This window comes from Carettochelys insculpta, chromosome 9 (assembly GCF_033958435.1).
Source record: "Carettochelys insculpta isolate YL-2023 chromosome 9, ASM3395843v1, whole genome shotgun sequence".
Lineage (NCBI taxonomy): Eukaryota > Metazoa > Chordata > Testudines > Carettochelyidae > Carettochelys > Carettochelys insculpta.
Genome location: NC_134145.1, coordinates 24,741,867 through 24,755,792, shown reverse-complemented (window position 1 = coordinate 24,755,792; position 13,926 = coordinate 24,741,867). Strand labels below are relative to the sequence as shown.

Sequence of the window (13,926 nt, the reverse complement as noted above, 5' to 3'; positions counted from 1 at the left end):
TTTCTCTGAAGATTGTATTTTTCCTTAAGCACTTTCAAGAAACATTAGATTTTTAGCGAGTATTTGAAAGTCATACAATATTTGTTCATCTAACATTTTAATAATTTATCGTTTTTTTGCTAGGTTGCCAGCAGGGTGCAAAAGTATTTTATAAAACTGACTAAAGCTGGCATTCCAGTACCAGGCAGAACTCCAAATTTGTATTTATATTCCAAAAAGGTAAGACCATTTAATAGCAGAAGGCTTCAAATTTGCATGTGCATGACCTGAAAATACATTTTAGAACATTTTAAAGAAACTACTTTTAAAGTATGGTATGGAACTTTTTCAATAAATAGGCTGCTTATCTCAAGTTCTATGTATCTATTATTTCACTGACAGAGATACTTTTTACTGTTAGCATTAGAGAGCAAACTGGATTGCACATCAACAATTGTTTTAAGTAAGTAAGTTCCTGTTGCAGAATCTTTTTTGGTGAATGAAGTGCGGGCCAGAAGCTCACAGCCTACAGTTCCCATGTTGAGTTTCAGGACTGGCAGGTTTGTTTATATTCCCCTCCCTTCTTTTCTTCTCATTCCCCCCTGAACACACACAGACTGAGCAAATTTGATCTGTTAGTCCCTGAGACAAAAAACATTGACTCCAGCAATGACATTTTCACAGTCACTTTTAGGAGAACAAAACTTTAAATCCACAGAAATTAGAAAACGCAGAAGATGACCTTACACAAAAGATAATGTATTTAAACTACCACAACAGAGTTAAGACTGAAATGTCATGCTTTTCTCAGATCTGCGACTCCTCTAAGATGTAGGAGCATCCACAATTACTGCATGTCACATTTAGTTTTATTTTATAAGCTCTTTGTGAACAAATCCCCTTCCTCCCTCCCTCAAACACATTCCTGCTCTTAAATTGGTAGAGAAAAGAATTAGAATAGAAGGATAAGTTCAGTGAGGTTTCTGAAAATTCTTCTTAGTATTGGAAACAGATGAGAAACTATATGGTATATGTGTGTATATATAATATTCATGAAGTGTTTTGCAGCCGTGTTGGTCCCAGCATACTGGAGAGACAAGGTGAGTGAAGTAGGGTGTTTTATTGGACCAACTTCTGTTGATGAAAGAAGCCCCATTTTCCAGACCTGAGGAAGAGTTCTCTGTAAGTTTGAAAGCTTGTGTCTCTGACCAAGCTCCTGTCCCAGGTGGCAGCTCGCTCCTGTCCAGGGCTGCAGCCAAGAGTCAGACTGATGCCCCAGAAAGGAATGGGAAAACTGTTCCTGTTAGGAGCCGCAGCTTGACTCTTGGCTGCTGCCCCAAGAGGAGTGAAGTGGCAGAGCCAAGAGTCAGACTGCTGCCCCTCAGAGGACTGGGAAAACAGACCGGCACATCAGTGCTGGTCAGTTTCCCCTGTCCTGTGAGTGGTGGGCAGCCCAGAGCCAGGCTCTTCACTGGAGCCAGGCTCTTCACTGTCTGCTTCTTTGAGGAGACAGGAAGCTGACCAGCGCTGCTGTGCTGGTCAGTTTCCTAGCTCCCCTGAGTTGCGTGAACACAAAACAGTACTATTGGATGTTAATAGACTGTAGCCCGTGTAAGGTAACCATATTTCTGTATGCTAAATACAGGGCACCTAGTAAAATTACCATTCAAATAAGTTCAGTGACATCAGTCATAAAAACATTGAAATCAACGTCCAGTTGACTGATCCCCCTAGTAAAAGAATTACTGTGGAGCTGGATTCCTCATATTTACCTTCCTGTTTTTAAGGCTTTAGCATTCAAATGAAGAAGGGTGACACACACACCACATACATTGTGTGTGTGTGTGTGTGTCTCTCTCTCCCCTCCCCCCCCCAATACCCCTGCTCCCACAAGAGGCAAAGTCTCACCAATATACCTCACCTGGCTGACCGACTGACCCAATCCTTCCTGTTTGGTGCTTTCCACCCCCTATTTGTGGCTGGGCCCCCAGGACAGACCTGCCCCTCTTGTTGCCTGGTACGTCTTTCTGTGGCAACAATTTGAATTGGCATGCAGAGTCACATCCTTCTCTCCACAGATTTCTTCCAGAATATGGCCAGCAGCAGCCTTTCATCACTGTGTGATGGGAGCTGATTCCAGCTGCAGGAAAGGTCGGAGAAGGGATGATATCCCAGAACTCATCTTTTCTCTCCACTTCCCCCAAGATCACAGCTCCTATGTGACTGGAAGCAGTTTGTCCTTTCCTGCGCACACACTGTCAAAAGGAAGCTAATACCTCCAGGCTGCTGCTAGCCACCACTCTAAGCTCCTGTGATGGCAGGAAGGTATTAAGGCCTAAGGATGCCTTCTACCCCAGGGAACCTGAGTGCAGGGTCTTTAGTAAACCCAGCTAGAAGAATGGATCAGCTGAGGAGGTTCCCTGTGGCATAAAGAGAGCTCCACATTCCCTGGAAGCAGGACCCAGGGCTGGGAGGTGAAGCTGCTGTGGAGCCTGCAAATTTGAGGTGTGAACAGGCTGGAAATTGCTTGTGTCCCCTCCCCCACAACACTACTCCAGAGCTTGGCTGAGGGACAAAGAGGCTTCCTGGTACCATTGCTGTGTGGCACATGCAGGCACTGGTTCTTCCTAGCCAGCACCCTGGGCATGAGGCTCTTTGGCTTTCACGCTGTATCTTTGCCCCACCACCATCCTTGCTTGCCTTCCCCGCCATTTTCGGATACTGGACCTCTCCCACACACCACTAGCAGATAGCTGTCTAGTGAGCAGTGATCCAGCCAGTAGCAGGACCCATCAGTGCTGTTGAGAGGAAGATGAAAAATATGGGACAGTTTGCCCATTTTTAAGAAAAAGTCAGGATACTTGCAGGAGGGCTTAAATATGGGACGACTTCTTTAAAGTGTGATATCTGGTCACTCTACCACTACATCTGCTGTGTAACCATAACATTTATTTCTTCATGGGTAGAATTATACTTCTTGTGGAAAAAATTAAATATTTTATAAGTTTACAGAGAGTGTCTAATTTCCTTTACATTGTGATGCTCTGTCAATATCAAGTATTATACCGGGGTTGAAAACAGACTTGATGTTCAATTTTATATCAGCTTATAAAATTTGATTTTTTTTTTTCATAATGGAAAGCCTACCATGTATACATGAAAAAAATTCTTATGTCTGTTTTCAGATCTTAGCTCTGAATACTAGGTTCACACTAGTACAGTGCACTGTTCCCACTGCCCAACCTTATGATGATCCTCACAAACAGCCACAGTCTATACCCCAGGAACCTATATACCAGTCCTGGAACCTTTCCTTGAAACAAAGCCCACTGCCAGCTTTGTCCACATATCTTCTCTGGAAATACTATCACTGGACCTAACCAGGTTACTCTCAGAATCATGGGCACTTTCTCATGCTCCTCTAGTAACATCATATATACCATCATGTGTCAACAATGCCCAGATGCTTTGTATATTGGACAGACTTCTAACTCCCTTAGACAAAGGATTAATGGGCACAAAACAGACATCAAAACACTCCAGATCCACAAACCAGTTAGTCAACATTTTAATTGAATGGGGCATTCTGTTAATGACTTAAGAGTATGCGTGTTACTGAAAAAATTTTTTTGCACTGCTATTCAAAGAGAAGCAGCCGAGCTGTCTTTTATATTCAAATTCGGCACATTAACACGTGCTTTGAACTGGGATGGGAATTTTCTGAGTCACTATAGGGGCTTGTCTGCATACTTGGCTTAATCTAATTCTTGACCTTCCCCCCCCCCCCCCAAAACCTTCCACTCTCTGATTTGCTCATCTTGATCATTTTTTTCTGATTTGTCCTCCTTGCTTACTGTTTTTGGTTCTCTGTGCCTTAAATATTGAGTCTGTTCTGGTATGGCTATGGTCTGAAGAAGTGGGTTTGTCCCATGAAAGCTCATCACCTGATAAATTATTTTGCTAGTCTTTAAATTGCTACTTGACTGCTTTTGTCCTGCCAGGATGTGTGATCTCCACCCTCTCAACACCTGTAAGCAATCCAAAAAAAAAAAAAAAAAAGTAAAAACGAGAAGTCTTGTGGCACCTTATAGACTATATGTTAGTTTAAAAGGTGCCACAAGACTTCTAGTTATTTTTGATGGTACAGACTAACACAGTTACCCTCTGATACAAAAAAAAATGTTATCATTGGAGGGGAAAAATTAAATTTTATTGCAGATGGAAGGGATTGAATTATCTTTTAATGGAGCTGTCTACTGGGAGAACAAATTGACAGCACTGCTGGGGACCCAAATCCTGAGTAGCGCTAACAGAATAATAGAAAAAATCCGCCTGAGCTACTGTAAGGTTGCTTCATGATGATACTATAATTAACGCTTGTTTATATTCTTAACACGCACATAGAATACCTGCTTTGTGCCCAGTATTCACTCTGCATGCTGATACATCTGCTTAGTGTGAAAATCTTTGTGAAAATCAAAAAAATCATAATTATACTGAAAATATGTGAACCCTAACCACAAAATAGGTGTATTGCAACAGATGCCACTCATGTTACTCCATGCTGACTTGCCAGGCTCCTTGTCTACAGATGGTTACTTAAATGATGAGAGTAATTCAGACTACAGAACTGTTCAATCTTTGGACTTCATTGGTGTTGCCATTTATGAGAACGTTATGTTCGTAGTTTTTGTGATGTGGATGTCAATGACTGGTGGAGCTGAACTGAAATTTCCCATTTCATTTAACTCAAGATTCTGAATAGCCATCAGATGATAAGAACTTTCAAGTCCCATGGACCAAGGCTGTATTACAACTGAAAAGCAGATTTAGAAGTGAAGTTAATAGTTAACAATTTTATGACTCACACTGTCCCATTACTTAGTTTCTTTGTTTCAGCATTTGTGTTCTGAGTTTCATTTTTTCAGTTACAAGGCAAGTATAGAGAAGTTACTCGCCTGTGTAGTAACGATGGTTCTTCGAGATGTGTCCCCGTGGGTGCTCCACAGTCGGTGTCAGGCTCGCCCCGGCACCGCAGCTCGGAAATTCTTCAGCAGTCTCCGTCGGGTCACGCATGCGCCGATGCGCACCGGCTCTTCGCGCGCTTATGGTCACATGTGCGATCCGGTCCCCGCCAGTTCCTGATCAACCGCTCCGGAAGTCTGTGAAAAACACAAAAGAGAGCTCCGAAGTGCGGAGGAACGGGTGGGTAGTGGAGCACCCACGGGGACACATCTCGAAGAACCATCGTTACTACACAGGTGAGTAACTTCTCTTTCTTCTTCGAGTGGTCCCTGTGGGTGCTCCACAGTAGGTGACTACCCAGCAGTAACACCCCCCCCACCCCCCGGAAAAAAGAGGTGGGTACCTGATTTATGCGCAGCTTGCCCGTGAAAGGACTGCTTTCGACACGTGTGTATCCTCATCAAGCATCCTGTGCATGGCATAGTGCTTGGCGAAGGTGTCATAGGAAGACCACGTCGCCGCGCTGCAGGTGTCTCTCAGCGCGATTCCCTTGAAGAAGGCCGTTGACGCCGCCATCGCCCTAGTGGAGTGGGCCCTTGGCGGAACTGGCAGAGGAATCTTGCGAAGCTCATAACACAGTCTTATGCATGACACAACGTGATTTGAAATCCTCTGCGAAGATAGCGCTTCCCCTTTTGACCTGGATGCAATGGACACCAGGAGTCTGTCCGTTTTCCGGAAAAGTTTAGTTCTATCGATGTAGAAGGCCAGAGCCCTTCTTACGTCCAGTAAGTGCAACCGTGCCTCTTCGCTCGAGTTGTGAGGCTTAGGATAGAACAAGGGCAACACTATTGGTTCGTTAATATGAAAATCTGAAGAGACCTTTGGAACGAAGGCTGGGTGCAAACGTAAGACCACCGCCTCTTTTGAGAATATCGTGCATGGTGGTGTGGACATTATGGCTGCGAGCTGATGTGATTGCCAGGAGGAAGGTCGTTTTAATGGTAAGTAGTCGAAGAGGGACCGTAGCCAGTGGTTCAAAGGGCGGTCCCGAGAGGGTGTGTAAAACTAAATCTAAACTCCATGACGGCAGTATTGGTTTCCGAGGGGGAACAGATTTACCAAACCCTTTAGGAAGCGTGAGACAACAGGATGGGCAAATACGGTTGATCCATCCTCTTCATGCCGAAAAGCTGATATAGCCACCAGATGAACTTTTATAGAGGATAGAGAGAGTCCCTTTTGTTTGAGCTGTAGCAGGTAGTCCAGAATCATACGTATAGTGGCGTCCTGGGGTGTCAGCTGCCTGGAAGAGCACCAATCGGAAAAACGCAACCATTTGTGTTGATAAGTCTTTCTGGTGGAAGTCCTCCGACTACATTCAAGGACTCGCTGTACTCCCTCTGAGCATGTAGTCTCTAGGGCGCCGAGCCATGGATTAACCATGCTTGTAGCTGGAGTCTTTGTGGGTGCCGTATTGACCCCTGAGCCTGTGTGAGACTGTCCGGTACTGTTGGTAGGGAAAAACGGCCGATGCTGTGCCATGCGTAGAAGCAATGGGAACCATTGTTGCCGGTCCCAGGTTGGGACTATGAGTATCAGGCGTGCGCTCTCCCTTTTGGCCTTCTCCAAGACCTTGTGTATAAGTGTCGTGGGAGGGAACGCATAAAGTAGAGGGCCCTTCCATGGGATCATGAAGGTGTCCCCCAAAGACCCCTGTCCCATGCCCACTCTGGAGCAGTATCGGGGACATTTCTTGTTGTCGCAAGTGGCAAACAAGTCGATTTGGGGAAAACCCCATCTGCGGAACGCTTGGTGAAGCAGGTCTGAATGGATCTGCCACTCGTGTGTGGGCGCAAAGTGTCTGCTGAGCTGGTCCACCTTGACGTTGTGGACACCCGGTAAGTATGATGCTTTTATGGTTATATTGTTGGCAATGCACCAGTTCCACAGTCGGACCGCTTCCGCACAGAGTGTACGAGACCTGGCTCCCCCCTGCCGGTTTATATAAAACGTGGTGGTGTCGGTATTTACGTCGACTATTTTTCCACGGAGATAATTCTGAAAATGCCTGCACGCATTGAACACTGCTCTGAGTTCTGATATGTTTATGTGCAGTGTCTTCTCTGCGGGGGACCATAAACCTTGAGTGGTTTTGTTGTCCATGTGTGCCCCCCATCCCGTATGGGAGGCATCTGTTGTAATGAACACAGTAATTTGTGGTTGGCGGAAGGGCACCCCGTTAGTAGATTCTTGGGGTCTACCCACCATGTTAGTGAGCTTCGTGCCTTCGTTGTAAGTGACACCATCTTGTGAACGGTATGGATTGATGGTTTGTATACGGTTGCCAACCAATGCTGCAATCCCCGCATGTGCAGCCTGGCGTTTTGCACCACAAACGTGGTGGTTGCCATATGCCCCAGTAGTTGTAAGCACATTAGGACTGAGACAGTGGGGCTGTACGTTATTAGTTGTACTAGAGACTTGATGGCGCGAAAACGGGTATCGGGCAAATATACCCTTGACGTGACAGAGTCTATCCGACCCCCTATAAATTCTATATTTTGCATGGGGTCGGTCTTTGACTTTGAGAAGTTGATAATGAGGCCCAGTGAGGTAAATGTGTTTGTGGTGTTGTGTATCATCCATAATACCTCTGCCTGGGAAGCTCCCTTTAGCAGGCAATCGTCCAGGTACGGGAAGATGAAAACGCCCTGTCTGTGTAGGTATGCTGACACAACTGCTAGGGTCTTGGTGAAGACTCTGGGTGCTGAAGAGAGGCCGAATGGAAGGACTCTGTACTGAAAATGATCTGTGCCAACAATAAACCGGAGGAAGCGCCTGTGCACTGGATGAATTGCGATATGACAATACGCATCCTGTAAGTCGAGGGCTGCAAACCAATCTCCGTCGTCTAGTGCCGTGATTATTGAAGCCATTGTAGTCATCTTGAAGCGCTGTTTGCGTAGATATTGGTTGAGTGCCCGTAGATCCAAAATGGGCCTCCACCCTCCTGTCTTCTTCTCTGTCAGGAAGTACCTGGAGTAGAAGCCTTTGCCTTGAAATTGCTCCGGTACTCTCTCCACCGGCCCTATGAATAGGAGGTGGTCCACCTCCTGCCTTAATTCCGGTAGGTGAGAGGGGTCTCTGAGAAGGGGTGCGGTGGGAGGATTTGGTGGAGGTAATGATTGGAAGGGGATCGTGTATCCCGTGTTTACAATCTCCAATACCCACTTGTCCAAAGTGATGTTTTTCCATTTTGGGTAGAACGGCTTGAGTCGGTGATGGAACATGTACTGAGATTAGCACTGAGATACGGTCTTGGCTTCGCGACCCTCGACATACCCGTCAAACCTGCTGTCTTGTATTTTGCCCTGAGGAGGTGTTGCCTTGTTGAGGTCGACGTCTAGGGGCCTTGTAATGTGGTTGTTCATGACGTCCCTGATCGTACCCTCGTTGAAAGTGGGTACGTTGCAGTTGGTAACCATAACGGCATTGTTGAGGATAAAACTTCTTCCTTCTGTATGGTGGGGTGTATGTCCCCAAAGTCCGAAGTGTTGCTCTGGAGTCTTTGCTAGAGTGTAAGACTGAGTCGGTTGATTTCGGCAAATAATTTTATTTTGTCAAAGGGAAGGTCTGCTATTTTTACTTGTAGCAACTTGGGAATGCCGGAGGTGTGGAGCCATGACTCCCTGCACATTACAACCGCAGTGGCTACGGCATGGGCCACTGTGCCCGCTACATCTAATGCAATCTGGATGCCTGCTCGAGAAGCCGCATAGCCTTCTTGTATAATTGCCTTAAGGATCGGCTTCTTATCTTCCAGGAGGAAGTCCATGAGGGTGGTAAGTTTGGAGTAGTTGTCGAAATTGTGGTTCGACAAATGGGCAGCATAGTTAGCAATGCGATGCAACAGGGTAGATGATGAGTAGGCCTTTCTACCGAGGAGATCCAGTTCCTTTATATCCTTGTCCAGTCCCCCAAATTTATACTGCGACGTTTTGGATCTATGCTGAGAGGATTCGACTACTAGCGAATTTGGCTGTGGATGACTAAACAAGAATTCCATACCTTTAGTAGGAACGAAGTACTTTTTGTCCACCCTTTTGTTGGTAGGAGGAGTGGAAGCCGGAGCTTGCCATATATTAGTGGCTGGCTCCATGATTGCATCGTCCAATGGTATAGCTATTTTAGAAGAGGACAGGGGCCTAGGTTTTTAAGAAGCTTGTGGTGCTTCTCCTGCACTTCTGCCACCTGAATGTCCTGAGATTGAGCCACCCTTTTGAACAGCTCCTGAAATTGTTTTAGGTCATCTGGGGGGAAATGTCCCCAGGAACCACCGCTTCGTCTGGAGAGGATGAGGAGGCATCACTGTGGTATCTCTCCTCCAATTCCTCTGGATCCTGGCTGTATTGATATGGTTGCCCTTTTGAAGCTTCAAGGTGAGGCTCAAAATCTTTTGATCCAGCCTCTGATTGGGAAACTTGCGGTGTTCCCCCAGGTGGAAACTGTGCACTGTGGCATTGAGGAGGAGTAGACGGAGATCTGTGGTGAGATGCCGACCTCCTATGTTGATGCCCCGTATAATGGTGGCGGTCACAGCAACAGGGACAGGGACCCGGTGATGGGGACCTGGACCATGACCCAAAGATGTAAGGGTGATGCAGCGAATGTCGTGACCGTCGAGATGACACCAACGTATGGGGAGAGCCTCTGTGAGAATACTCATAGGGGTCTCTGCTAGATGATGGAGAGAAGCGTGCAACTTCATGAGATGGACTTTGGAGAAAAGGAGATGGACGTCTGTGGCAGGCTGAAGGTGTTGTTGCTCATCGAATCTCCAGTGGGGATCGTGGCGATAATGGCAGCGCAATTACCTCAGGGGAGGGACTGCGGTGCCGGGTCTTTGCTTTAGCTTTTGCTCTTTCAGGCATCACTGGTGGTCTTATCGGTGCCGTGCTAGTTTCCGCTGTCCCCGGTGCCATCGTTCCCGGTGCCGCTCGGAGTGCTTCGCTCGGCCCCGTAGGGCTTCGTGCCGAGTGTTGCTCCGGTGCCGTCGGAGCCGAAACGCTCGGTGCCGCAGTAGCCGGTGCCGGTCTGTCCAGTGCCTGGATGGCTCTCGGTGCCATTTCCTTAGGAACCGTAGGCCCCTGGGCGGGTACACATGCCGCAGCTTTCCCAGCAGAAGAAGCCAGCGTGCCCGGGCCCTTTGTTTCGCTCGTCCCGCTCCCAGAGGTAACAGGCAGGGATCGAGCAGGAGAAGCTTTTCTCTTCTGCACAGAGGAGGTCAAAGAGGCAGCCTTCCTCTTGTGCAATCCTGAAGAGCCCTCCTTATGGGGCTTCTCTGATGAGGCAGGTTGAAGTGCTTTGTCAAAGAGCAGCATTTTCAACCTCATCTCTCTATCTTTCCTAGCCCTATTTGTTAATTTAGAGCAATGGGAGCACTTCTGGGGAACGTGGGTCTCCCCTAGGCACCGGATGCATCTGCTGTGGCCATCCGAAGCAGGCGTGGCCTCCCGGCAAGATTCACACTTCTTAAAACCGGGGGACGACATTGTTAAAATTTAACTGTCTGAGTCCTTAAGTGCTAACAGCACACTTAACAGTCTGTTTGCCAAACAATAGCAACCGTTGGCCTTTGAAGGCTTGACAAAACTAGCGGGCTGGCCCGGAGGCGGCCGCTCCAATCCTTAAAACAGTCTTTACTTCTAAAACGAACTATAAACAGGGTAAACTAATACTATAATATCTATATAACTGCTAACTATTAATATTATAACTATTAACACAAGAAAAATAAAATTTATCTGTCTCGGGCGTTGGAGCTGGACAGGATTCCGTCTGCAGCCGTTGGCGGTTGAGAAGGAACTGGCGGGGACCGGATCGCGCACGTGACCGTAAGCGTGTGAAGAGCCGACGTGCATCGGCGCATGCGCGACCCGACGCAGACTGCTGAAGAATTTCCGAGCTGCTGTGCCAGGGCGAGCCCGACACCTACTGTGGAGCACCCATGGGGACCACTCGAAGAAGAATTGATGTTATCCAACAGTTGTGTGAGCTTCCAGACAGGAGAATAAGATTTGAAAGTTTTCATATAGAAATCATTGTGTTTTAACAGCCTGACTTATTCTTGCCAAGAGGAGCTCAATGCTAAAAAGATGTCAAATCTTCAGTTAAGCCAGAGTTATTAGTTAATGATAAATGTTAGCATTTTTAGTACAAGAGCAATTTTCCTTTTTAAATAATTCACTTTATTTCATTCAAACCAAATTTAATTTTATTAATGTATAATATCTGCTGCTATCAAAACTCAGGCTATGATATTGTCTAATCTTAGCAGTTTAAGTAGAGTTGGATCTTGTTAGTATTTAGATGGGAGACTTGAAAGGAACCCCATACAGGAGACTACTGGCAAGTTTCTACCCAAGTTGCTACTGAACAAGTACAAGTGTAGTGTTAGGTAGAGCTCTGTGCAGATATACTTGTATCTGCAAAAATGAGCTGTGAACATCTGCACTGACATTCATGGATACAGACACCTGCTGATATCCACAAATTTGCAAGATTCTAGAGACAAAATTTGCATCTCTTTTTATATCCACAAAAATGAGCGGTAGGTATCTGCACTGATACCTATGGCTGCAGATATCCATGGATAGAAAGTGGATATCTGTGGATTTGCTGGGCTGTGGTGTTTGAGTCTGCTAGAAATGCTGGTGTTTTGCAGTTGAGATATAAAACTAAATTTTTTGAGTGAAGATCCTTATATGTATTCCACTGGGGTTATGTGCCATGCTCCTGGAGTCAGGGCTTTTCAAAGGAGCACAATTTGTCAGTCTGCACGTGCACCCTGTTCTGTGTCCTTATTTTACCTGAGATGATAAACTGTACAGTAGCTGCCAACATCTCCATTTCCTTCTCACTACCTTATGGAGTCAGAGCTTTTATTCTTATACCACCTTTTCAGTGCACTTTGCAAAAGTTTAGTTCTTCTTCGAGTGATTGTTCATGTGCATCCCAATCTAGGTGCACATGCACATGCTCAGTTGCTGGAAAATTTTCCCTTGCTGGTAGTTCTTGGGTCAGAGTGGTGCTGATCATGGATCCCTTGGCTCCACAGCATCCTAGGAGTTATCGATCTCCAGATAAATGCAGTTCCCCCTACTGGTTCCTACAGTTTAACAGATGCTGTTGACTCTGGGAGACTCGGAAGTATTTCAGCTCCCTACCAATTATTTGTAGTGGAGGGACTTCGATCTCCATGAGCCCTGATCTTTACATCCTTCAGTACAGCAAGGTTGGCCCTACCAATCAGTGATTCCATATTTCATCTGGTATTCTTTTGATGGCATGCTTTGGCCACATGTGCACCTATCCCAAAAGGAAGTGTAAAGAGATATTGAGTTCCCCCAAAATAGCCAGAGTTCCTGTTCACTCATCCTCCACCACTCTTTGGTCATCCAGTTTGATTCAGAGCATTTCAAGTAACAGCCCTCACCCCCATCTTCCCTATCAGATGGTGAGGAAATTGCTGGACCTGTAGAATAGAAAGATCATCCTCAATGGGGTCCAATTTTGTATATCAGATTATGCAGCCTTGATGTCCAAGTATGACTTTATAAACCAAGTTGTTAGAGTAGTTCACCAACAGGCTACCTTCAAGATTGCAACCTGTTGCAGACAGTTGTGCAGAAGGGCAAGTTACTCACCAGGTCCATGCTATAGGCCCTAATGGATCTGCAGACACGGCTTCCCATGACTTGGCAATGAGGATTGTCATGAGTGTGGATTCCTAATTACACTCCTCTGGCTTCTCTGAAGAGGTGCAGAACGTTATAGAAGACTTCCCATTTGACAAATTATATCTTTTCAGTCATAAAATGGATGAGTCCCTACATTTACTAAAGGACTCTAGAGCTTCTCTAAGCTTTCTGGGTATCTACATAGCAGCATCCCCCAAAAAAGAGAGAAATGCTACCACCAACCTCAATCACATCATTACATGACCACACAGCTACAACATCAGGGTACCTAAAAGCCTCTTCAAAATGCCTTAAGCTTCAAGGACCCCATCTGCCTACAACAGCTTCCCAGTCATCCACACAACACACCAAATTTGTCGTATGAGCTATATTGGAGTGTCCCTTAGAGAACCGTCAACCTCTCTGTACACCAGTGTCCATCTTCATTGGACAGCTAAAACTCTTGGTGTCTACATGGAGAGGAATAACACCAGTGGGTCCTAGATGTTATTCAGGGAGGCGATGTCAGTGAGTTTACACTTACAGTGCCTTACCTTCCTCCTTGAACCACATTGCATGGTGTAACCATGCAATGATCTCCTCCAAGTAGAGGTTGGCTCCCTGTGTGGAGGGTGGCTGTGGAACTAATTCAAACCCCCTTTTAAAGAATAGAGTTGTACTCCAGATACCTTCTAGTCCTCAAAAAAAAAAAATAGAGGATGGAGACCAATATTGAATCATTGATGCATTCACGACTGGCTTTGCAAACCAAGACTCTACATGACCATGCTTGCAGCAGTCATTCCCTTCCTAGGCAAAGATATGTGTTTTATGGCTCTCAGTGTGTGGGATGCTTACTTCCATACTGATATATTCCTGACATGAATGTTCTTGAGTTTCACAATGGGACCTCAACATTTTTGATACAGAGTTTTACTGTTTGGAATTACCACTGCTTTACAAATGTTCACAAAGTGATGGCAGCTCACCTCAGACATAAGAAGATCCTGGCTGATAGAATCATTTCCCAAAGAAGAGGCCCAGGAATAAACATGCCAACTGTTTCTACTGCCTCCCTCCCTCCCTGGGGGTTAGCACCAAAAAAATCAACTTGACAACCTATTGAGTCTTTGGAATTCATAGAGATGTTCATAGATGCAGATTATGGCCAAGCTTATCTACCCCGAGAAGGACTCCAGACAATAAGGGAATTAATCGCTTTGGTGACTACCAGTTTTTG

The 13,926-nt window shown here is 45.9% G+C and overlaps 1 protein-coding gene across 5 annotated transcripts in view; it reads left to right on the top strand.

Annotated features, from left to right (window-relative positions):
* ZZZ3 (zinc finger ZZ-type containing 3) overlaps positions 1-13,926 on the top strand; it is a 124,908-nt gene that overhangs the window by 100,026 nt on the left and 10,956 nt on the right. For all 5 annotated transcript variants that reach the window (XM_075002797.1, XM_075002796.1, XM_075002793.1 and 2 more), the window contains one exon: positions 124-219. In XM_075002797.1, coding sequence (XP_074858898.1) covers positions 124-219 — 96 coding nt within the window. The remainder of the gene's footprint in view (positions 1-123; positions 220-13,926) is intronic.